Raw genomic sequence first — 26,036 nt, 5'->3', positions numbered from 1 at the left:
CAAGCACAGAAAACGAACAAACTGCGCCCTACAGAAAAAACGAGGAACTAAATTTCTGATCTGTTTTACCTTGTTGACGTCTTTCGCGAATGAACAATCAACGAAATCGTAGTTTTCAAATTACTTCTACTTGGAGACTTGTACATCATCCCTTGGGTGCTCGTTTTATTCTATCCGACCCAAAGAATATCAGTCTGGTCCCTATTTGGACAAACTATTGGCAGAAATGTTTATATTATGAATAAATCAATGCAGGTGAGTCCGTTCCGCCATTTTCTTGACCGTTGACAGACAGTAATTTCAATATTTTATAAGTTTTTGACGATTTGGATAATATAAGGACCAGACAAATATTCTTTAGAACCTCCTGAACACGCCCCACAAATTTTTTTACATTCTGTTTAGAAATGAGGACGTAATTTGAAAACTCGCGTCTAGGGATTTTTCTAGGGACTGTCGGTAAAGTTTTCGACGCTTGCATCACCTTAATGAAACGAAGGAAAAGTTCCTGTACGAATATGGAAAGGCGAAAATAATAGAAAACATTGAAATAAGGAATAAGATTAAAATCCAAGACAACATGGCTAACGCACACTGACGCACAAGGACTAGAGACGGATTTAACAGTGAAAAAAAACAAAAATTTATAAAATAGACATAAAAAAGATACACACAAAGGAAACAACGCAGTAACCCAGGTAAACGTTCATTCTTGTCAAGAAGCCATGTCAAGAAGCCTGAGCAAGATGAGACGGATGTCTGTGAATGCAATACGGTAGGCGGGCATTACATCATCTGCGTTAACCTGAAAAAGGAACAACTGCCTAATAAAAGTCCGTGTACACAATCAGTCTTTTGCTAAATTTCTTCTCATTATATAATTTCAGAGTCGTCTTAGGGTCAGCACTAAAGGTAAATTGAAATCATTCGTTGTCTTTCTTCATCACCACAGTAGCTCCCATTGCTTCGCTGTCAGGTTTCTTGGCTCCAGAAGATGAGCCAGCCGCAGCTACCTGTCTACCAGTCTGCCATTCGATCCAGGGAGCCATCATACCAAGGCCAACATCGCTTACCTCAACCAGCTTCCTCATTGCAACTTGGTACGTTTCATGGTTATCTCTGAAATTTTTTATAGTATTAGAGATATTTTGGTCCTGTATGCAACTAGCCCTGTCGAGAGCTGCAACCATCCAGATAAGCAAATGCATCTGGTTGTTTTCTATTTTTTTTAAAGATATATTTTGATGTTAGGAGCTCCCCTCTTGTATCCAAGTCCATCACTGCAGTTTCCATGTGCATAACATTAGAAGAGGTTGTTATATGGTAACCCATTGCAACTTTCATACCAGTGTTCTGTACTTTTTATTTTCCTGCTTGCTTTTGCAGTTGCAATTCCACTATATTATTATTCCGTATTCGATCACCGACTTTATTTTTGAATCCTGATTGTATGGTTTTAACTCTTGTTTTCAATAATTACGTAATTTCAGTTTATAATTCTTCAATAAAATAGAACTTTGAAATACATTAACTTGCGAAACACTTAAAAACAAAGAGATGAACTGCTTTCTTTGTTGATATTTTTCTTAATATTTAAGTTTTTTATATATATACATACAGTGGGTTCAAAAAGTCTGCGTACACCGTTTAAAACAGAATACCTCATTTACAATTGGACCCAATGACTATGTTTTTCGAGAAGCTATATAAATTAATTTACTAACATAGGCTGTAGTTCCGAATAGTCCCGGTGGCCGATCGACATGGGCTTTGGAGGGGGGAGAGGGGGGAGGGAGAAAACCCCAAATATAAAACGGTATCCACATCAGACCAGTAGTTCCGGAGATATTAAAAACTTTCGCAGAATACATAGAATTTTGCCTATATAGACGTGACTAACACAACCATCCCCGCTGTAGAAACCGTGGTCGTCAAGCGTCAAGCAGCCGATGGCACAGTAGGGGGTCTCGACCTGGGTATCTACAGGGTGTCGTATATGTATAAAGCGCATTATTTTGTAAACTGTGGTTCACGTTTACATTAATCTCGTCGTTTTACTCGTTTTGATATGCTGAATACGAATATGATTTTTGTTTTTAATGGAAATAACAAGCTGTCGAAATATTCGCAAACAACTTTATACAGAATTTTACCCAATAATGTAAGGCATATGTAAGGCGAATTTGCCAGTTATACATATACGAACAGAAGGTAACACTTTGTTCGTCTACGAATATCAAACCGTAGTAGGTTAGGTTACGTTATATTCTCCGTGGCGAGGGTGCCGGGGGAGGGGCAAAGCCTAAAACACTGGAATAATTACTTTAAATACAATGGTACAATGATCAAAACTGAATGAGACACCCTATAGATACTCAAGTCGAGACCCCCACTGTGTCATCGGCTACTTGACACTCGACGACCACGATTTCTACAGCGGGGATGGTTGTGTTAGTCATGTCTGTATAGGCAGAATTCTATGTATTCTGCGAAAGTTTTTAATTAATATCTCCGAAACTACTCGTCTGATGTGGATACCATTTGATATTTGGGCCCCCCCCCCCAAGGGGGGACCCCCCTCCGCCGGGACTATTCGGAACTATACCCCTAACATATGTGCTTTTGTCGTTTTAAAAAATTACAATTTGTTAAAGCCGTGAAAAAAAATAGTGAAGGATAATTTTGTAACTTTTTTATATGACCCTATAATGAAAATTTTAAAATATGTCTTTCGTAGATTCAAATAAGTTATGCGTGTGCTGAAAATTTCTTCGAGATCGGTCAATGCACTTAGAAGTTACAAGTAATTAAAATTTCCGAAAGTCGCGACCTTTTCATCTAAGAACGGAACTAGTTCCGTTACTAGTGAATTGCCATTCACTATTTTTAGTGTCACGTTCTTAGAGTCACATAAAAAAGTTGAAAAATTATCCTTCACTATTTTTTTTCACGATTTCAACAAATTGTAATTTTTTAGGCTGTAGTTCCGGATTGCCGAACGACTGGTTGCCGATCAAGATGAAATTTTGAGGGGCAGGGGGGGGGGGCCCAAATATAAAGTGGTAGGTTGAACTTCGCTTTAGGGGACACAAAGATATGCCTGTTTTTTTTTTTTCACTTTAATAGTTTTTTATACGCAAAATCCAAAAATGCAAGTTGTAATTGTCGAAATGCAGCAGTTTAGAAGTTACACGTATCTGAAATGAAGCGTTTTTAGCACATTTCAGAGGTTAGCATGACGCCATATTGCATTCATCCTCACTTTGATTGGCCCTCGTACGGACCACACTCTGATTTCCGCTTACCTTATGTGAAAACATACTGACTTCGAATCGCTTCAATCATAGATCCAAATAAATCTATTTTGTGGTGACTGCAAAACCGCCTCCACAAATATTCGTATAAGCGGTCTGCAAATTCGTCATCGTGAAATCGCCCCCTTCATCTCATCCAATCTTTTGCCGGCCACCAAGTGGATTGAATTTTCTGTGTGTGAGTTCCATCAGTACTCGCAATTATATGTTTTGCAAAATTGATATGATATTATCAAGAAATAAACGCGTTGACGGGGGAGGCCCCCCCCGAAATTATATAGTCCAACCTAACCGAATTCAAATGCATGTATAACAATAACACAAGTACATATAGTCCACATAAAATTCACATTTACACACAAATTCGATACTGTGATTCACTGTTTTATGTACGAAGCACTCTGCAGCTAGCCCCGCGTAACTTTTAAAACTGTCGGTGTGGATTTCGCTGCCCATAGCGACATGCTCCTTTATTATGGGTATTAAATTATTGGCTTCACGATTTTCGACAACTATCATCCTGCAGTCATTTGTCTGTGTGTCGACAATCCCCAGAACCTAGTGTTCTTTCGCTACACGACCGTGATTGTAGTTACGTTTACCGAACTTTGCTTCGTCAATCTTGAATAACATTAGAATGACAAAATGAAAATAATTAAAATGGAAAAACAGCAATATGAAATTGTTATGTACGATACCTGAACAACGATCGGAAAACCAAACTACGAGATACCACCTAACTTTGGTTGGCCTGCTTGAATTTTTATAAATTGGTGGTTATCATTTCGCGACAATAATGATAGCACGCCGCTATTGTCGAGGGCGACGTCGTGGTAGCTTCGCGAGAGAAAAATCTCGTGTGAAGCAGTAAATCAGTCTTAAAAAAATGAAACAATTTTCATAACAGTTTACAGCATAAGTTATTTATTAGTTGAAATGCTGCAACTTACGTGATCGCTTTATATTGGAGTTATGGGTTTAATAAATTGTAAAACAGTTTTTTTTTCTAATTATAAAAGCTTTATTCGAAGAGCAACGAAGGAACGTCTTCACTATGTCAGGAAAGAACAAGGAAAGAATCCATCCGAAAAATGCACGCTGGAAAACCAGCGCCCACTTTCAAAAAGGAAAATAACGGCCCCGGGCCTTCAATGTGTTTATTGCCCCAGACCCTTAGGTCTGGTACGGCTTGACAGAGCTAGGCCTTTGTTTAAGAGCAGTGACTCTCAACACAGAGAATCATTTTTGTCAATATCAAATAATATTATTCCAACACTTTATGTAAAGGCAAGCAAATTTCGTTGAAAAATGAATTTACCATGGCTGCTGGATATGCAGGATATGCTGGACACCGAAACCGACCAAATCCATGTTCTGTTTCCTGGTACACTTTCATGGGCTTGCGGTGTTTAGGACACATCTTATTTGTGCGTAATAGTCCTTGTTCTTGCGCCCAAGTAATTGCCTCTTCCTTTGAACTAGGCAAATTACGAAAGTTCCATCGTACAGATTGAATTCTTCGTTTGAAAACAATAAACAAGTTAAACAAAACAAATATAACAGAGAAGCAACAAAACAGCACAAGAAACACTAAAAAACAATTAAACAAAAAACAAACAAATCAGTCAAAAACAAGAAAAAAACGGCAAACAATATAGCGGAAAACGTGGCACAGACAACTAAACTCTTCAAACGCATTGGAAATTCTGAAAAAATTCTTACCTGTAGGCTGCGAAACAATTGAAAAGGTAAAAAGTGAAACATGTGCAAAACAAATGTAGGTGAAACATTTGACTTAGCCCGCTAAAATGGTCGTCACCCACGTGGTTCTGTCTGCTGCTAGCGACACCGTTCATTGGACAAGAAGCCAATATGGTGTCGCAGTAACGTAGCAAATGCACCAAAAGTGTCAAACTTTATACGCTCATTACTTTTAAACCGCTGCATTTCGACAGTTAAAACCTGCGTTTTTGGATTCTACGCATCGAAAATTGTTAGATTGAGGAGAAAAAAGTGGATAATTTTGTGTCCGCTAAAGTGAAGTTCAGCCAAGTGGTATCTTCAGCTTCCTATTAATTTCCGAGATATTAATTAAAAACTTTCGTACAATACATAGAATTTTTATTACACAGACGCAACCAACACTACCGTCTTCGCTGTAGCAACCGTTATCGTCAAGTGTCGAATAGCCGTTCACACCATAGCGATATCGGCTTCCGTTTCTATAGGGTGACCCATGTAAAATCCATTTTTTTAAAAACTTTTTGTAACTTTTTCTTTTCCCTGTCGTAAGTTACCATTTATATGTAGGTTAGGTTAGGATAGGTCATGTTAGGCGGAAGGCGGCCGGCAACGCTGCAACAGTCGTCGTATCTTCAAAATTTTAAATAGAATACCCTATAGATAGTCGGGTTGGAACCCCCGCTGCGCCAACGGCTGTTCGACACCAGGCCTTCCAAACTCCCCTATTTCATGCCGTAACGAAAATTAGTGTTACGCCTCACTACCAGGATCGCTGGTGTCGCTACAAACACATACAGGGTGTCCCAGAACTCATTTTTACCCTGTGAAGTGGTGGTAGCTGGGGTGATTCTGAACAACTTTTTCCTTTGCGAAAAAGTTGTTTGAAGCTTCGTTTTTGAATTATTAAGGGGGTAGACACGGCACGTGACCTCTCCGATTCGGGACGTCGGTATTACAGCAGTTTTTTCGTTGGGCCTGGTGGAGCCACTTGCGTGGTCTGTTACGAACTTGAAAGATTTCATTCTCAACTAGCGTGCGCGCAACGATCTAGGAAGGCAACAGCGCCTCAAGTATTTTTTTACAAACACATTCAAACGCTCATCTCGCCAGAGGCATCGCGACGATCCGCCTGAAGAACGAAAGCGAAACATTGGCGCGTGGTTAGAGTGAGATGTAGGGTGATCATGCTATCCTTCTTTCAACCTAAATGATAGAATTGTCCCGCTCCGATAAATTCTGACTGACTGAACGCGTGGATTTTATATAGCGCACCGTAGCACCCCTCGCTGTTGAAAAATATATGCCTACTCTGAAGAACCGAAGGAACGTGCAATCTGAGAAACTTTTTAGAAAAAGTTATTAACTTCTTTAAATAAATGTTTCTTAATTAATAAAAATATACAGGATACGTCATGCAATTTCTGACGGGTTATATCTTGAATTTGGCAAGAGATAGGAAAAAGCTCTTTATGTAAAAGTTCAATAGTATGATAATGTTTATTTTTCTATGATTTCATTTTCTTCGTGAATGCAACGATGCACTCAAAAAATGCAAATCCACTTTTTATTTAAATGGAATTGCATTTTTTTTTTATTTGTGTCAACTCCTTGAAACATTCTGCATAAAAATGTACTATGGTACTATTAGAACTAATAAATGGAGGGACCTCGCGTCTACATATACAGTAAAAGCTGAATATATGCAACAGAGTTTTTGAATCAGACGTTGCATACATCCAGCCGAGATGTCGAATCTCGAATTAGATGCGACGACCAGCCAAGCATGAACGTAGAAAGGGACAGACAGTGGAGGAAAGAGAGAGAGGTCTAATGATCAAAGGAAAGAGCCGAAACGTATCGGTGTGACTAATACTAATTCAATTATAAAACTTTTTTATTTTTGACTTTGTTTTACTGAAACTTTTACTAGTGCATTGGTGAAATTTTTCTGATTAAAATGATACCAAACACGATATAGTTTGAATGGGGCGAGGTTATGGGGAGCTGTGAAAAATCCAGGCGGGCCGCAGTCAAAACTTAGCGAAAGGGGATAATCTCAACATTCAGAATGAGAGAAGGACAGCATGACTGTAGTGCGTCTCACTCAGCGTTCGGGCGATGTTGCCGTTTTCGCTTGCCTTCGCAGTACAGTTCGAGTGACGTAATCAAGCTAACGCTTGATTCTAACTACGATTCCAAATCGGCAGCCTTTCTACAGGGAGATTCTCTCGGCGCGCAACACAATAGCCGTGCCGCACAATGGAATCCCTGCTGTTCCGTTTCTTGTCTTCGTCTCAGCCATAAACACCCACAGAGCAGTCTTGGGTCCGGCGATATGGCCCCTGGGTCTCTTTACCCGCAACAACCGCAGGGTTCCATTGTGCGGGGCGGCTATTGTGTTGCGCGCCGAAAGAATCTCCCTGTACTAAGACGCCACCTTATAACAACTAGCTGAACTAAATTTGTCACGTGACTTGCTCTGTAGTATCCAGATAATGGCGGAACTCGTCTGTGAGAATGCAATCGCGATTTTTCGCTTTTCGTCCTTATATGAGACTATTTGATGCTGGGTGAGGGCTCATTCGAAAGAGAAAGGTTCAGCGCATCGCGCTCTGGTCATCTTTTGAGTCACAAAACTCTTTTAGTGACCTAAAAATACCTTGGATTCTGCGGATGTATTTTCTCGATTTTTCCTCTACTTTGGACACTCATATTATTAGATATTAACAAAATCACGTTCAATCATGACCAGAGCGCGCTGCATTGAACCTTCCTCTTTCGAATGAGCCCTCACCCAGCCTCAAATATTCTCATATAAGGACGAAAAGCGAAAAATCCCGGACCCCTTTTTATGCCCATTTTTGCCGGTAATGTCACCTCACTGTATTACCCGTGTCTACCCCCTCAATGCGAACAAAAATTCAGTTAATGCGAGGTTTGCGAGGCTTTTTTCGATCCAGACATGGATCGAAACATGCAAGTTACCAGAGACTTGGATAAAATACTGCCGGTTTATCATCACATATACGGAGATCTGAAAAAGCAGAAGAAAGTGCAATCAACACTGTTAAAATACTAAACATGTTTATGCTATTGTAACATCCCACAAGAACAGGAATAGCAACAAAAAGGAATCAATAAAAAAAAAAAATAAAATTTATTATTATTTATGAAAACATTTTTTTTTTTTCGTTTTTATATAATTAATTTTGTAACAGTTCATTCATTTATTTTTGTATTATTCTGATCTACGCTAACAATTACATTTATATTTAATAGCTAAAAAAATTCTTGTATTAATTAATAGTTATGTTTAACAAAAAAATTCACTCCAAAAATATAGATCGATAATTGTCGCGTCGATAACACTATCGCGTCGATAAAAGATCGACTTAGAGCATCCGTTAAGGGGGTAGATACGGGTAATAGTAGCGCGTTGACATTACCGGCAAAAATGGACATAAACATGGGTTTACGCGCTTCCGTGATTCGTCCTTGTATGAGAACATTTAGGGCTGGGTGAGGGCTTATTCGAAAGAGGAAGGTCCAATGCACACCGCTCAACTCATGTTTCGGTGGGATTATGTTGATGTTTAGTAATATAAGCGTCCAAAGAAGAGGTAAAAATTCGACAAAATGCATTCGCGGAATCGAAGCATTTTTAGGCTACTAAAAGAGTGCTGTGATTGAAATCATGAGTTGAGCGGTCTAGCCACAACCCTTACCTGTAAATTAAGATCTATTTTGTCTTAGTTTGTTGCGAAATAAGGACGAATAACAAGGACGAATCTCGTCGGTGCAAGCATTAGCTTCATGTAAAAGTATTAATTCTGTTTATGCCTACATTTCTTCGTGAATACGTTTACTAATTTGGTTAGTAAAGCAAGCAAGAAATGTAACTTGTAACCTATGTTCTTTTATACATAAAAACAACCAATTTAAAAAAAAATTTGTTTTCAATATGCTTTTATTTTACTTATTTTACTTTATGTTTTTTATTACCTATATATTTTACTGATAATATTTATTTTCTTATATTTTAATTAGGGTATGGGTAGAAAACAATAAACAAACCATAGTACTCTTTTTTTATTTTATTTAATTTAAAAATAATGATTGGAGCGTCCCCCCCCCCCCCCCCATCCCTGTTTCCCTCCTCGTCCTCCACCAAAGTCCTTTTTTCCCCTTCCTTCGCGACTATATTTTAGTCGCTTTATTTAATAATGCGATCTGTAAAATGAAACATAATCATAATTATTGTAGTACTCATATGGGTGTTGATTCCACGCTTAGAAATCGCAATTATACGTGTTTACTTCTTTTTTATATTGTCGCTCTCTTTTCTCTGCTGCTATGCTTTTCTCCAAGTTGCTTTCTCCTTCTCCTCTGTTTATTTGTTCCTAAACATACGTATAGTAAATTAACTTCTTATTTCATACAGTAAGGAAGACACGAATGTATGTGCGTCTTGAAGGTACTTACCATCTTGGATTTCTGATGCTCTCTCTGATTGTCTTTTTTCCGCACAACGGTGAACACGCGCAAGAAAGCAATACAGTTTTCATTTGTTGTGTATAATTTATAACTTTTGAACTATTTAATTTTTATACATTATTGTGCTAATTGTGTGAATATGGAATGAAAAGAAGAAAGTGCAAATGCAAGAAGCAGAATGCATTTGAAAGGGAATAAGAAAAATCGGAGTTATACCATATTTGTAAAGCGTGTATCTAAAAATAAAAAACTGCAAGAAAGGTAAGTTATGTTTTATATTATAGATTTGCATGAAGTCATTAGTTTGCGATGCAGTAATATCATGGTATTTTATATGTAATACAATATTGCATATTCCCTTTTCTCATTCTCTCGCTTCTTTCATTTTTTATATTGGTGCTCTCCTTTGCGCGTTCGGCGCCTACCATGATAGCGCGTACCATCGACTCCAATCCTCGGGTCCCTCTCCGCTATTTGTCTCCCATTCACATGTTTTGAAATTAATTACACTGTCCAACAAATTTTAACTTTTTTCGTGTGTTCCGATCCCCACTAAGTGATTCTTATAGTGTTTTGAACGCTGATTACGAATCTGCAAACCGTTTTGCTCCTATACGTACAGTTTTTGAGAAATTTGATTTTGAAAAAAAAGCATATTTTTCAGATTTAAACAAATTTTCTGACGTGATTATAAAAGATATTGAAATTCTATTTACACTAAAAGATTCTGTAGACTTTCCTGAATACAACGATACCTATCTTTAATACATTAGAAATGTTTAAGTATGTTTAAACGGTCATTGAACGTGGAGGGACCCCGAATTGACACCAATTTTTTAGGATATTTTTCAATTTATCTGAAAAAGTAGAGGTCCAGCGTAAAATCGAATTATACCACGCGATAGAGCAGATTTTTATCTTGAAAATCCACCCAGAGAAAGTTGCAACATCGAATTTTTTATCAAGCCAGAAAGCGAAATAGCCTCGCGGGAGACGAAGCACCGACAGTGGTGCTCGGCGTCCTGCCTATATTACAATTATGTCAGCTTACTTCAATATGAAATTTATTATTATTATTATTATTATTATTATTATTATTATTATTATTATTATTATTATTATTATTTAATGCTATACTACTAGCATATTTGTTATTTATCAATAATTTTACAATATAAATGGATATTCATAAGTTAAAATACATACCTAGAATTTTTTTCGTCCCAACTGACATTTATGTGGTGTATTTATATCCACGATTAATGTCCAACAATAGTCTGCAAGCATCGTGGCACTATCTTTTGCAAAATACCGATTCTCCATAACTGAAATGTCCTGATGAAATCTTTCACCGTGTTCGTCACTTACATCACCAAGATTGCACTGAAAAAAGTCTAAGTGGCAATATAGAAAATGCATTTTGAATGACATATTGCACCCTAATCTATAAAACGCATCTATTAATTCTTTCACTATCTCAGTATATTTCGGTGAACGATATTTTCCTAGAAAATTCTGACATATATTTTCGAAAGCTACCCAGGTTCTCTTTTCCGGTGAAGTCATTGTATTGAAAAATTCTTTATTTCCAATTAAAGTTCTAATTTGTGGTCCTACAAAAATTCCTTCCTTTATTTTGGCTTCTGATAGACCAGGAAATTTCGTTCGTATGTATTCAAATACTGGTTTATTTCGGCGCAGTGAAATGTATCCTTTTCTTTCTATCTTTTACAAATGAAATGCCAAATAACAAATGCCAGACATGGTACGTCTAAACAATGTAATCCATGTGTCTTCAGTTTTCGTTCAATATCGTTAAAGCATCGAAACAGAAAAGAAGCATTGGAGCAGAATTTTACAAAAATTAGTGTTATTATATTTTACATAATTGTTTACTTTAAGTACTGTTATTTTAATTAATTTCTTCTAATTGGTGTGTTTTAGTGTACATTTTTTAATCATATTCTATAATTTAAAAATATTTTTAATTCGCTATAGTTAATTTAATCCTTTTAAATTATAATGTCGCGTGACTGTACAAATAACCCAAATTCGTTTTGTTATGTGTGTGGTGAAATGGTACTAAAAATTGCGCGACGATATATAACGACGCCAATTAAGATTGCTTACGAACAATATTTTGGAATCAAACTTGGTGACCAGGACAAGTATTGGGCTCCTCATGTGTGTTGTCGAAGATGTGCTACAACGCTACTTTTATTTGTAAAAAATCGAAAGAGAAGGATGCCTTTTACTGTGCCAATGATTTGGAGAGAGCCATCTGACCACACAACAGATTGCTATTTTTGTTTATGTAATATCAGTGGATACAGGAAAAAAGATAAAAGCAAAATTTATTGCCCGAATGTTCCATCCGCACTAAGGCCTGTTCGAGAAGATGAAATGCACGCACCACCTGTAACTTCTACACTTGATGTTTTGAATACCAGTGAAAGTACATCTGATGATGAAGCTCCGAAATCTCTTGAAAACGAAGAGGTCCACTTAATCACTCAAGGAGAATTGAATGATCTAGTAAGAGACTTAAATTTAACAAAGGAGAAGGCGGAAATTTTAGGTTCTAGATTCCAACAATGGAATTTACTAGAACAGGGCACGACGATATCACATTTTCGGAATCGAAGTGAAAAATTAAAAAAATATTTTTCAGTAAGCGGAGATCTGTGTTACTGCTCTGACGTAGATTCATTATATACTGAATTAAAATTTCAACATCGGCCTGAAGAATGGAGGTTATTCATTGATTCGTCGAAAAAAAGTTTGAAAGCAGTATTACTTCATATTGGAAATATTTATCCTTCGATCCCCATTGCATATGGTATCAAATTAAAGGAAACATATGATATTTTTAAATTGCTGCTCGAGAAAATAAATTATAAAAAATACAATTGGCATGTATGCGCAGATTAAAAAGCAATTGCAATTCTGACGGGTTTACAAGGTGGTTACATAAAATATTGCTGTTTTTTATGTGAGTGGGACAGTAGAGCAAGAACCGAACATTATAGAATCAAAACTTGGCCGGCAAGACAAAATTTTATTCCAGGACAGAAAAATATAAAATATGAACCACTAGTAAATTCAAATAAAATATATTTACCTCCGCTTCACATAAAATTAGGATTAATAAAAGCATTTGTTAAAGCTTTGAACCAAAATAAACCAGCATTAGAATACTTACGAACGAAATTTCCTGGTCTATCAGAAGCCAAAATAAAGGAAGGAATTTTTGTAGGACCACAAATTAGAACTTTAATTGGAAATAAAGAATTTTTCAATACAATGACTTCACCGGAAAAGAGAACCTGGGTAGTTTTCGAAAATATATGTCAGAATTTTCTAGGAAAATATCGTTCACCGAAATATACTGAGGTAGTGAAAGAATTAATAGATGCGTTTTATAGATTAGGGTGCAATATGTCATTCAAAATGCATTTTCTATATTGCCACTTAGACTTTTTTCCGTGCAATCTTGGTGATGTAAGTGACGAACACGGTGAAAGATTTCATCAGGACATTTCAGTTATGGAGAATCGGTATTTTGCAAAAGATAGTGCCACGATGCTTGCAGACTATTGTTGGACATTAATCGTGGATATAAATACACCACATAAACGTCAGTCGGGACGAAAAAATTCTAGGTATGTATTTTAACTTATGAATATCCATTTATATTGTAAAATTATTGATAAATAACAAATATGCTAGTAGTATAGCAATAAATAATAATAACAATAATAATAACAATAATAACAATAATAACAATAAGAACAATAATAACAATAACATCAATAATAACAACAATAATAACAACAATAATAACAACAATAATAACAACAATAATAACAACAACAACAACAACAATAATAACAACAACAACAATAATAACAACAACAATAATAACAATAATAATAATAACAATAATAATAATAACAATAATAATAATAATAATAATAATAATAATAATAATAATAATAATAATAATAATAAATTTCATATTGAAGTAAGCTGACATAATTGTAATATAGGCAGGACGCCGAGCACCACTGTCGGTGCTTCGTCTCCCGCGAGGCTATTTCGCTTTCTGGCTTGATAAAAAATTCGATGTTGCAACTTTCTCTGGGTGGATTTTCAAGATAAAAATCTGCTCTGTCGCGTGGTATAATTCGATTTTACGCTGGACCTCTACTTTTTCAGATAAATTGAAAAATATCCTAAAAAATTGGTGTCAATTCGGGGTCTCTCCGCGTTCAATGACCGTTTAAACATACTTAAACATATCTAATGTATTAAAGATAGGTATCGTTGTATTCAGGAAAGTCTACAGAATCTTTTAGTGTAAATAGAATTTCAATATCTTTTATAATCACGTCAGAAAATTTGTTTAAATCTGAAAAATATGTTTTTTTTTTTCAAAATCAAATTTCTCAAAAACTGTACGTATAGGAGCAAAACGGTTTGTAGATTCGTAATCAGCGTTCAAAACACTATAAGAATCACTTAGTGGGGATCGGAACACAAATTCACTGTTGGGCAGTGTTATTAGTATTGTAGCGTATATCCAGCAAAATTTCGCGTCGATCGTGCGTACGAGAACGTTCGCGACAAAAGACGATCTCGCCGTATTTATTTGTAGTAATAAATATCATTTCTCTAATAGTGACCATTTTATTTTCATTTTCAATATTATACCATGAAATTACTAAATCAATTCTAAACTGTAAATTTACGCATTACGACTTGAGCTTCGCTCTTATCGGCCGTCTCGCGATGCCCATGTTTTTTTATCATTGTTACGGTTACAATGTCTGTTATAAATTATCGTTTCTTACAAACTCGGATTGTTATAAATCAGAGCTGGGCAAGATTTCCACTTTTCAGCCTATTTTCGAAACCTATTCGCTGGTGTTACTCTGCACGGAATGTACCGTCCGCGATGAAAGCTTTCCAATCTAATTGGAGATATTTCCGTGATGAGCTCGCTTCCAAAAATGTATAGAATTTATTATTGTTAATAACTATTGTTATAGCAAAAAGCTTATTTCTTGGTGTTACTTTGCAAGGAATGAACCAATCGTGATGAAACCGTTTGTAACGGGCAATGTGTTTAACGTGGGCATTTTGTAAAATGGCCGGGCATTGTGTAGAAATGACATTGTGCAGAAAAGACATTGTGCAAAATATCCGTAACAAGTTTCGGTCAATCCATAAAACGTCCGATCATTATACAGAATACCTAGAGGGTGTTGGTCAATGTATCGAAACGCTCTTGTTACATAGATATGATAGGTTAAATTAGGCTACATATATAAATCCGGCCGCCGCGGCCGCGACGCACAGTGGTCGATTTGTTTCATTTTGCGGTCAAAAATCGATATTACTTAAAGTTTAAAAAAAAATTACCAGATAATAGTTTTAATCGTCATTTATATCCTCACTTAAGAGGAATTGGACATCTTCGTTGATTACAGCTGTTTTTTTTATCGGCAATCCAATAAAATTTGTGATAACTGGATCTGATGTTACACACAGCATATGAAATAGATCTTCTATATTGGCCTTTCTGGAAAATTTTCGAGTATTATGTTCTCGAAACCTTTTACAGTCTTTGTGTCGAGATTCAAGTGCTTCTTCTGACAATTGTCCAATTGGAACTATAAATGATTTTATAATTTCTGCACCGTGAATAAGTACCTTGTGTACTGTCTGAGGCATGTAGTACCAGTTGTAATGGTATACATATAATTGTGCTGTTTCGAATGCATACTTCCCAAATTGCTCTGCATTTACGCTATAACCACTTGATATTGTATTTAATATAACTGAAAATCTATAAATTAAATCTTCATTTACACCAGTAATTTCTGAGGCCAATTTAGTTTGGGAAAAGAACTTCCTTGATGTATTCCCATTATTTGTTGTTCCGTATCCGGGTTTCGGAACATCAACGAGAAGACCCATTTTTGCTCTAAGTTTTTCTTGTATATTTCTTTTTCTTATGGTGACTTGCTCTTTCGTTTCTCCTTTACTTACTCGCCAAATCTTGCAATCCAGTCTGTATGCAATATGCAACACGCATTCAAAAAACTTAATCCAGGCGTGTAAGCTTGATATACCGTATTCCAAATTTTGTAGTGACTGCTGTTCTTGATGCTTTTCTAAATTATTCATTTCGGATGGTTTTGAACCACAAATGTAACAATTGGACGAAGGGCTTCCTGTTACGTAACTACAACCCTTATTATCTATCATAGTAAATTTAAAATCGTTTTGTACTTTCAGTGATTTACCATTATATGAAACTATGGTTGGCGATAAATCTTTTATTTGGTCTTTAATTTTATTAACTTCTGCACGAACTAGATCACCAGATTCTTTTTCAAAAAGTAATTTTATGGGCCGACAATACCTCGTTGATGATGCCCTTGGATTTTGCCAAAAAACATTTTCTTTATTTGAAGATAATATTTGCAAAGGAACTAAAGAAATAGCAAACAAAAAAGAATCGTCACTATTAGAATCTTCAAACACTTGTTTATAATTTTTTTGTCCTGCAGATCCATCACAACCCCATTTAAAAATAATTAAAAGTTCCGATTCATTTTCTATATTTTTAAAAGTGTTCGATTGAGCAATAAACAAACGGTTAACTGTATGTTCAACAAGACTCTGTAAATTTACTTCTGCAAAAGTTTCACTAACAATTATTTCCTCCGGATAGCAACGTTTTTTTGCACTAATAATATAATCGTAGCACGGATAGATGTTCGCATTGTGTTTCTTAGTTTCTGTATGCATTGAAATGTATTGAAATTTAGTCATCTTATTTTGCACATAAGATGCTAAGGCTTCATCCGGCGTTAACTTTATAATAGCACCACTGCAATTTTGTGTATCTGACTGCTGCAAAGGAGACATCGATAATGATTTTATTAATTTATAGTCATTATATCGCCCTTCTGAGCGAAGAGATTTTTCCAATGCATGGCATAGTTCACTTGAACTATACCCTGAAAGAGATTCAAGTCTTCGTCGCTTCGTTCTTTCACTAGCAATAGTGTTATCTACTTTTGGTCTTCCTCTTTTTATAATAGTGGCAGAAGTGCTAGAAGATGGTTGATTGGTAATTGTATTTAAAATATTACTGAAGTCGATAGAGTCTTCGAGCCATTCTGCATTTGTTGATAAAAATGTCCGTAATGTTCGATGTGAGGTTCGCCATTTATCTTTAAACGCTTTGCATATACTATCTACTTTAGATTTTATTAAGCTATCGTATTGTTCGTTTCGTTCTGTATTAAGTTTCTCTAACACAAACTGAAGAATGAAATTACACTTTTCCTTATCTTCAGTATTCCTCCAAAGATTAAAAAGTTCCTTCTTTTTAAAATTAGCCATTTCGGTCACTGAAAGTTGATACCAACACTTTCTGCAATTTGCCTAAGTTATGTACACAACACTAGTCCTCGGCACAATTTGATTTTAAAATTCACTTACAACTATTTAAAAATGTCAAACAAAACTACTCTATTATATAATAACAGAACCACTACACTATACAAGCACTATGATTATAAATTAACTACTAAAATAAATTACAACCTTAACTGCTATTATGGTTAATAATAATTAAAAATAAGATATAAATATTTGTTTTTTTTTTTGATTTTCTGAAACCGCTTCTTATACTGACTGTCAGGAGAACTGCCTGTTCAGAACTACAGAACAATGTAATGTAAGAAACATAATAAACATAAGAAGGTTTGGCCTGTATTTGTTATTCGCTCTGCTGTGCTGGTTCATCGGCTGATGCAGTCGCGCGTGATTTAGCTGACGATCTAAAAACAATTCGAACTGTTCTGATCCTCCTAGCTTTTTTAATCTAATTTATTACATTATACTATATGGAAACATATTGATTGGTAGGTTATTGTATTTGGTTCAATAAATGTTATCATTCTATTAAAAAGATTTTGCTGTTTCGCTTAATAAAATTAACTTCAATTCGATATGTCCTTTGTTATCACACTTAGAGAAAAGTTATTTATTGCAGTTGACACCATTTTAGGTGCCAAAACACATTTGTACAAACATTTCGTTGGTAGTTCTGTTTTCTTCTTAAGATTTGCGACGATTTCTAAGGAAAAGATACTCCTTTGACACTGTCTGGATCGATTTATTTTAAAAGCGGCAAAAAGCGGCAGCTAATTTCTTATTTTGCAATTGTAGTAACAAGTTTTGAATAAAATGCAGCGCGAGAAATTTTCTCCAAACACCTCCGGAAAAAGTTATGCAGTAAATAGTGAGATAAGGGATATCTTATTAACGGAAAACTTTATAGGTATACCTTTGTCGTTGTTACAATCTTTTAAAGCTATATTTTTAGCATTTCAAATCGTTTTAGACGCATAGGATTTAATAAAAGGGGAAAACAAAAAACAATATTTGATAAAATTTTAATTACGTATATTTTCTCCATTGTTAATAACTTTTTACCCAAAAAAACTTATGTCTAATAAGTAGAAAATATCTGTAAATCAAATCATGAAAAAAAATTTTCAGTTAGACGCATGTTCATTTTTCCATTTTTGGCCGATTTTTAATTAAAGTCGACCACTGTGCGACGCGCCGTAAGACGGCCGGCAACACTTTTCTAAGAAAAATAGTGTTGTTTAAATAATAACAAAAGCGATGCCGGCCGCTTCACGGCGGCCGGATTTAAGTGTTTGGCCCATCCTAACCTATCACATCTATGTATGGTTTTAATAATAATAATAATAATAATAATAATAATAAGTGTAATACAAAAAACCGTGGGTATTATATAAAATGTCCGGGCCATTTGTGAAATACCTGCCCATTATATTGTTGCGCCTGGGAGTGTTAAGCAATAACAAAGGAGTTTTAAGCAATAGATCCGTACAGGTCGGCTTCCCGATACATTGTGATCTTCAAAAGACGCGCCTGACCTCCCGGCAAAAGAAATTACATTTCTTCGGGCTCAGTAGAAGTTTGGCGTCGCGCAAGCGGGAGAATACAACTTTTATATGCTCAATCTCTTGATCGAAGCTTTTCGCAAAAATGATTACGTCATCCAAATAAACAAGACAAATCTTCCAGTTCAATCCTTGTAAAACATTTTCCATCAAACGCTCGAAAGTGGTTGGAGCGTTACAAAGTCCGAAGGGCATGACTTTAAATTGCCACAATCCTGTGCCAACGCAGAAGGCGGTCTTCTCCTTATCCTCATCATCAACTAAGATCTGCCAATATCCACTCTATAAATCCAGCGTCATGAACCACGTTGAACCAGCCACCGCATCCAGAGTATCCTCGATCCTTGGCAACGGATATGAATCCTTCTTTGTAACCTCGTTGAGGCGACGATAATCCACACAAAACCTGGTACTCCCGTCCTTCTTCTTGACCAGGACAATTGGCGAAGACCATGGACTCTTTGACTTTTCAATCACCCCTTGCCGTTCCATTTTCGTAAGAAGTTCCTCAACTTCATCTCGGCGGTCTAACGGCAAACGTCGTGGGGGTTGTTTAATTGGCGAACAACTTCCCGTGTCTATTTTATGCTGGACCACACTACATTTTCCTACTTCTTCCGAATTCTTGGCAAAAATGTCTTTAAATTCAAGAAGCAAATTCCTAAATGTAAACCGTTGCTCTTCATTCAAATCTTTTCCACTGCGTATGTACAGTTCTTGAAGATACTCCGGAACGGAATCCTCTTCCCTTCTTGTGCCAAATGCCAACGGTTTCTTCATCAAATTACTTCTTAGAAAATCAATTTCACCATGGTGTTTTATACAAAGCTTTCCCAAGATAAAGTCCAGCTGACAAGAATGCTTATTGAGGAAATTCATTCCCAGAATATACTGTTCCGCCATATCGATAAGGAGGAAATCTTCTTCGGTGTTCAGAGTCCCGATTGTTACCAAGGATCGCTGTTTTCCATAAATCGGTAATTTTTCCCCAGAGATGGAGAAAATTTGGGGACTATAGAGTTTTTCCGTTCCCACCGCGCCAAATTCGTTATTACTTCCAAACTTCTTTACATGTAGTAGATTTAAAATTGAGCCCGTGTCAAGTATTATGGGGCACTCCTTTTTTGCGACGAATCCCTCGACGCAGGACAAAATATTTCCAGCAATTCTTCGTACGACGGGGGCGAATAAAGGTGAAGCCGGAGGATGCCCCTTTACGCCGACTTCTTCCCGTTTCCCTTCTTCGTTGAAAATTCTTCTTTTCTCTTTTTCGGGCAATTCCGCCACATATGACCCTTCTCCTTGCAATTCCAGCATTCTATCTCCTGTTTTTCAAGCTTCCGTTTTACCGGTCTTCTCATTTCTCTCGTTCCGGAAACCCTCTCCGAAGAATAAAACAGTTTAGAAGACGTTTCTTTTTTTATAACGGACGCATTAGCCATTGACTCGACTGCTTCAATCTCCAGAGCCCTGATAACAGCAGCCCTGAGAGATGTGAACCCCCCGAGCCTCAGCATCCGTTTCATTTCCTCATTAGCCAGTGAGGAAACAAATTGTGAGGCAGCATGCTTGTCTCTAATTTCTAAAGGGCATTCGCAAAAAGCGGTCTGTGCCAGTCTCTCAATTTTCCTGGCTAAATCGGAAATAGATTCCCCTTTCCATTGTTTATAATTTTGGAACTTAACATAATTGAGGTTCTCAAAATTTTTCGTTCCATAACGGAACGCAAGAGTCGATATTAACGCGGGAAAATCAGTCTGTTTTTCAACGGAAAGAGAAATCAAAATACTTCGCGCCGGTCCCTCGAGTGATACAACCAAGGCCAAGGCCTTCCTTGGCTCATCCAAACGATTCGCCCCTGCAATCGCCTCAAACTGGAGTTTAAACTCCTCCCAGTTAGTTTTACCATCAAACTTTGGTGGTTTCAGAACGTAGCCTAAATCGGAAACGTTCCGCGACACACCAGACATTCCCTGTTGAGAGACCGGAGGCGAAGGCTGGGGTATCGCGAGACCAGCAGAAGTGGAAGGATTAACAAGAAGGGCTTCGCGATCCCCATCACCGAAAACTTTTCTAAAAATAGTTGGAAATTGGACGATAGCACCTGATAACTGTTTTCCAACGCTGCCATCCGCTCTTCCAACACCTTCTGGATCGCTGAAGAAGCCGTTCTTTCCTCTTGCTGCTTCTCTTCTGCACGAGAGCGCTCTTTTTCCCAACGAGTATTAAAAACGCGCTGCTGCTCCCTAAACTGCGTGGAGATGCTCCTCTGCAGGCCCTCGAAAAGTGTTTCCAAAGTCTCGGGAGAAACCTCGTCCCCGGCTGAAGATCGAGTTCTTATCGTCCTACCGCCTGCGCCAATGTTGCGCCGCACAGTAGTCCCGTTTGAGTATTTTAGTGACAAATGCATATAACTTTTGAACCGTAAAAGATATTGGCATGAAACTTGGACTGGATAATATATGTTGAGTTACAAATAGGATAAAGAAAGGATTATATCAATATTATTATTATTATTGTTGTTGTTGTTGTTACAATAATAATTATTATTATTTCATATTATATAATGATTATTTCTGCGGCTTCTATATCTAAATCTTTAATTTTTTTGGTGTACGATTTTATTCTAATGGTAGATATACATGGGTCTGATGTTATGAGGAGACGATATAACATATCTCTGTTTATTTCTATCCTGTAGTATTTTCTGCTATTTCGAATTCTAATGTTTTTAAAATCTTTGTGTCGTGTTATCGTGCTTTTTGCGATTAGCTTATAGCCATAGATTGATTAAATATGCTGCAAGTAAACAAATTTTGTTGAAATGCAAAAATAGCTCAAACGTAACAAATATACAAGCGTCTTTTTACTTACCAGGTATAAGTAAAATAAAATGTGGAATAAATGTAAAAGAAATATAATCACAACAATTGTTTAATAATACTTCACTACACACACGAAATATATACTAATAATACTAGTGAAACTTAACACTAAACGCACGAAATATATACTATTAATACTAGTAAAATATAGCACTACACACACAAAATATAAATATACTAATGAAATACAAAGTATTAAAAATAAGATGTACGTAACTGAAACACTAAAATACAATATTTTAATGTATCAAAATGTTCCAAAATTTTAACTGTTCGCTCTGCTGTGGTTCTGTACTAACTGAATGCAGTCTAACAGAGGAAAACTCGTTCAATTCTTATCTGCAATATAGCGTAAACAATTTCAAGTGTTTAGAATCTCAATATCCTCTGAGTAGAGATTCCTAGAACGTCACGCAGTCCTAATGCGAACGTACATATGTACCGTAACACCGTGAGCTTTTAACAGTGATAATTTGTAAAGTAGGATGAAGTAGAAACTAATTTTTGCACCATTACAAAGCGGAAGGTATACAGAAAGCATTCTGCTTTGTAAAAACTCAGGACTCTTTGGGACTAAAAAGATCAGTCCTGTCAAACGTTTAAAATTTGAAATTTTTTTTTGTTTCATTGGATATGATATTTTTAGTACACTATGAATACCAATTTTTGATTAATTGACATAATCTGTAATATAAGACAGTACTTTCCACCTCCAAAAAACAGCGAAAGGAAATATTGTATACAATCGCCAATACATCTCGTAGAAGTAGGGCAATTTTTTCGTGAAGAACGCTGCATTTAAAACATGCAACAAAGTATTTGTTTCGGCTACGACTTTTGTTAAATCTTATTAACTCTAACATATTTGAAGTCGACGGACATTTAAAAAACAGTATACATAGAATAGATATTGATATGAGAAACTTCATTTTTTGCTTAAATGTCACTAAAATTTTCAAACGGGACCACTGTGCGCCGGGGAGTGGAGCTTGCACTTTCCATCGTCAAATAAATAAACACGAAGCAAACTAGACTGTCTATATTTCGGTTACAAAGGAGTTTTAAGCAATAGATCCGTACAGGTCGGCTTCCCGATACATTGTGATGTTCAAAAGACGCGCGGTTGTCTAAGAGACCTCAAGCATTCGATGACGTGTTTCCGCTCGAAACAAGGAATACTCATCATGATTCGTCGACAGCTTCGGACGGGGCAGTCGATGGCTCTTTCGATACATCAAGAAGCGGTCGATGCGTCGAAAGAGCGGAAACTTCTCACCGTCGCAACAATATACATTGCCCAAAAAAATGTGCAATCTACACAATGTCCGGTCATTTTACAAAATGCCCACGTTGAACACATTGCACGTATCACCTTTCACATCTAATAGGAGATATTTCTACGATAATCCCACTTGCAAACATTTATGGAATTCGTTATTGTTAATAACTATTGTTATTGTAATTATCCAATAAGAACGGTAAACTACCTTACGGTATGCTACAAATACTGCTCGTTCCACCAAAAAGTGTGAAATAAAATAATTTTTAACATAAAAAAATCCGACTTCGAAATGCACTAAAAAGTGTAAAATAATTACTATTTCATTTATACCAGTATGCCACAGCTATTAATAAAATCTACTTAATCGTTAAATAGGATACTAAATACATTTCAACCTTTTCGGAGGCGGCGCAAAATTAAAAATACCCGAATATACTATCCTGCCAATAACGATTTGATTGTGGTATGGCAAACTTGGTAATTAATAAATCGTAAGAAAACAAATTCGAAACGTTATAGATACGGCAGAAAACATTTGTAATTGTAACGATTGTATCAGAAGTTGGTAGTACTTCGGATATAGTACATATATACTGCATTTCACGAGAGACCATACTTAATTCGCGCAGCTCACTAGGTCTAGGGAGATTTTCAATAACGTGTGTGATTCCCCTCTACCGCTTGCTTCTTACTTTCCGATCATATAAATAGTCGACAGAAATATATGTTTGACAGGATAAAGATAAACGATACAATGAAATTTCTATTATTTTTCAAAGAAAAAAATTATATGATCGTCAAGTAAGAAGCAAGCTGTATAGGGGAATCACACGTTATTAAAAATGTCCCTAGACCTCGTAACCTGCGCGAGTTAAGTATGGTCTCTCGTGAACTGCGGTATAGTTAATCCGCAATGGGTATGTTGATTCCCGTTGAATATTGTTTACTTGAAATTATCAAATGGGTTATTTGTCACAGGTTGCCGACGCCTGAACTAGGATCTTCCTGGTAGAAGAAAAGTTTTTAATTTTGCTGCCTCTGAAAAAGTTGAAATCTATTTAGTATCCTATTTAATGAATAAGTAGATTTTATTAATAGCTGTGGCATATTGGTATAAATGAAATAGTAATTATTTTACACTTCTTAGTGCATTTCGAAGTCGGATTTTTTTTTTGTTAAAAATTATTTTATCTGTTCGATGAATTCATGAAATTCGAAATCATAAAACGTATTGAAAACTGTATTTCGGTACAATCAGTAGTCTCATAAAGAACCGTCAAGTCAGATTAGAAATGAGACAATGTGGAAAAAGTTATAAATGGATTAATTCAGCTTAGTAAAGTCTATGCATCAACGAAACGTTTTCAAATAAAAGGATCGGCCGTAGCGGACTAATTTCTTGACCCCCCAGATCACCAGACATTTCAGCATGTGATTACTTTTTATGGGGCTACCTCAAACAGGTCGTGTATGAAAGAGAAGTTTCGGTTGGGTTCGTGATGACGGGGTAACCTCAGAACGACCTGATTTTTTTACCATAGATAGCCCTTGAGATGGCGATTCCAATGGTGGTCATCCCATCTCTTAACTCCCACCCGCCGCCCCGGTAGAGGTCAAAAACTAAAATCGTTCAAAAAGTGGTTTCTGCACTGATCTCACAAGGGGACCGCCAAGGTGAGGAGATCGCTTTTGGATCGGCAGTAGGTACAATAATGCTTCGAAATAAGCAAGTCGTTATCCCCTCTTCTTTGTTTGAAGTCGCCCGCAAAGTGAGAGGTACGAGAAACGAGTGAGAGGTCCATGAAAGCGCGAAGCCGATGTTTAGGGTAATAAATTTCACGCTTGACTGAGCAGTGACATCGGTTAGTAGAAGACGGATGGAATATATATAATGCTTTCTCAGTCTGGTATATTTGCTTCGAAATAAAGCATAGTGCGAGAATGAGAGGGCATGTTATATTCTATCCTTGTCCAAAAAATAACATCGCTGCTCGGCCGATCACTTTATGATTTGCCGCTACCTCGGATCTCTCACTCGTTTCTCGCGTTCTCTATCGTCCCGTTTCGAGAACAAAGTCAAGCCGAATAGCTACCTGCTTCGAAATAAGCAACTGTTCGGTCCCGAGCCACGTGCTTATTTCGAAGTATTACTGTACAAGTCGTAGTATACATACAGTGTTATAAAACCCTCATTGGTTTTGATAGAATGTGCCTTTGTTTTCGAGATATTGCAGTTTAAACAATTCTGTGCATATGGTATTTCAATTGTGAGAGATGGCGTACAACAGCGGCGCCGTAGATGAGTGAGTAAGGTAACGGCCACTCGTCCTTCGACCCTCGTGCGAGACGGACGTACCTAAGGTCTCTCTCTTAAGGAAGTTCAGCGAAAGTGACAGATCTGGGACATACATGTAACTATTTGAAGTGCTGTGCATCTGTTGTCAAATTATCCAGTGGTGTGGTTTATTGTTATTTAATAGACAATTTATTTTACCGTTGTGTAAAAGGAATTATCTGTAATTTAGTGAAATTCCAAAATATCCGAAGTTCACATAACGGAAGGGGGTAATCCCCCTTCCCATCAAGATGCTCCATCGACACCCGGAGTGTCAATTAAACAAAATCAACGACCAAGTGATGTGAAAGACAAAATAGCGATTTCACCCATTATCTACACGGAATCTAGCGTTAAAGTTCTAGATGATGCCATAATCAGGCAATTCACTACCGTCATGGATAAGCCAAAAGGCTTACCCAAAAGACTGAACCCAACCCCCACGATAATTGCGAGGAAAAAGAAAAGATCAGTTCCGCTTGATATCACAAATTCTGCAAAGACAATGGCATCTAAACGTTCAAACAAAGGCAGACAAAGTGGTAGCGACAACGAAAATAGGCCATCGTATGAAGACCTAATATTAAAAAATAAAAAACTAACAGAATTGACAGAAAAACTGCTTAAACAATTACAAGAGAGAGATAAACAATTAAGGGCACAGACTCCTTCGAGGCCTCCTCCGAATCGATGTAAGCGCCATTGGAAAGAATCGGGCAATCGTGAAAACACATAATTGAGAAATTCGACATTTGACGGTGTGACATCTAACGTCATTATGCAGAATAAGAAACGAAAGTGAGGCGGCATAGTTGCCAAGTCACATCATTTGAGAGTTCTATCGCGGTGTTGCCGCATCTGTGACCATCTAGCAAAATGAATTTGCTCGAGCCGAGCGAGATTTTGATTCCTGGCGGACATAGAAAAGGACAGCGCGAGAGAAAGAGAAGGAGTATCATGAATGAA

The 26,036-nt window shown here is 36.7% G+C and overlaps 2 protein-coding genes across 6 annotated transcripts in view; one reads left to right on the top strand and one right to left on the bottom strand.

Moving 5' to 3' along the window:
- The first annotated feature begins 494 nt into the window (after positions 1-494).
- LOC117603039 (uncharacterized) overlaps positions 495-26,036 on the top strand; it is a 48,806-nt gene continuing 23,264 nt past the window's right edge. For 2 of the 5 annotated variants that reach the window (XM_076691366.1, XM_076691365.1), the window contains exons 1-4: positions 495-775; positions 888-912; positions 956-1,100; positions 13,027-13,213. In XM_076691366.1, the coding sequence (XP_076547481.1) occupies positions 726-775; positions 888-912; positions 956-1,100; positions 13,027-13,213 (407 nt within the window). In that variant the 5' untranslated portion in view covers positions 495-725. The remainder of the gene's footprint in view (positions 776-887; positions 913-955; positions 1,101-13,026; positions 13,214-26,036) is intronic. The other 3 variants (XM_076691364.1, XM_076691367.1, XM_076691368.1) reach the window with 3 other exon arrangements.
- LOC143305923 (uncharacterized) lies at positions 14,988-15,796 on the bottom strand. Its single transcript, XM_076691170.1, has one exon. The coding sequence runs from the start codon at positions 15,741-15,743 to the stop codon at positions 14,988-14,990; it is 756 nt and encodes a 251-aa protein (XP_076547285.1). The 5' UTR covers positions 15,744-15,796.

Source organism: Osmia lignaria, chromosome 12 (assembly GCF_051020975.1).
Source record: "Osmia lignaria lignaria isolate PbOS001 chromosome 12, iyOsmLign1, whole genome shotgun sequence".
Taxonomy (NCBI): Eukaryota; Metazoa; Arthropoda; class Insecta; order Hymenoptera; family Megachilidae; genus Osmia; species Osmia lignaria.
The sequence above is the reverse complement of the archived record's forward strand: the minus strand, read 5'-3'. Positions and strand labels throughout refer to the sequence as shown.

What these genes read in the sequence shown, in the direction of transcription:
- LOC143305923 (XM_076691170.1), bottom strand. Translation starts at nt 15,743, where the DNA reads ATGAATAATTTAGAAAAGCATCAAGAACAGCAGTCACTACAAAATTTG.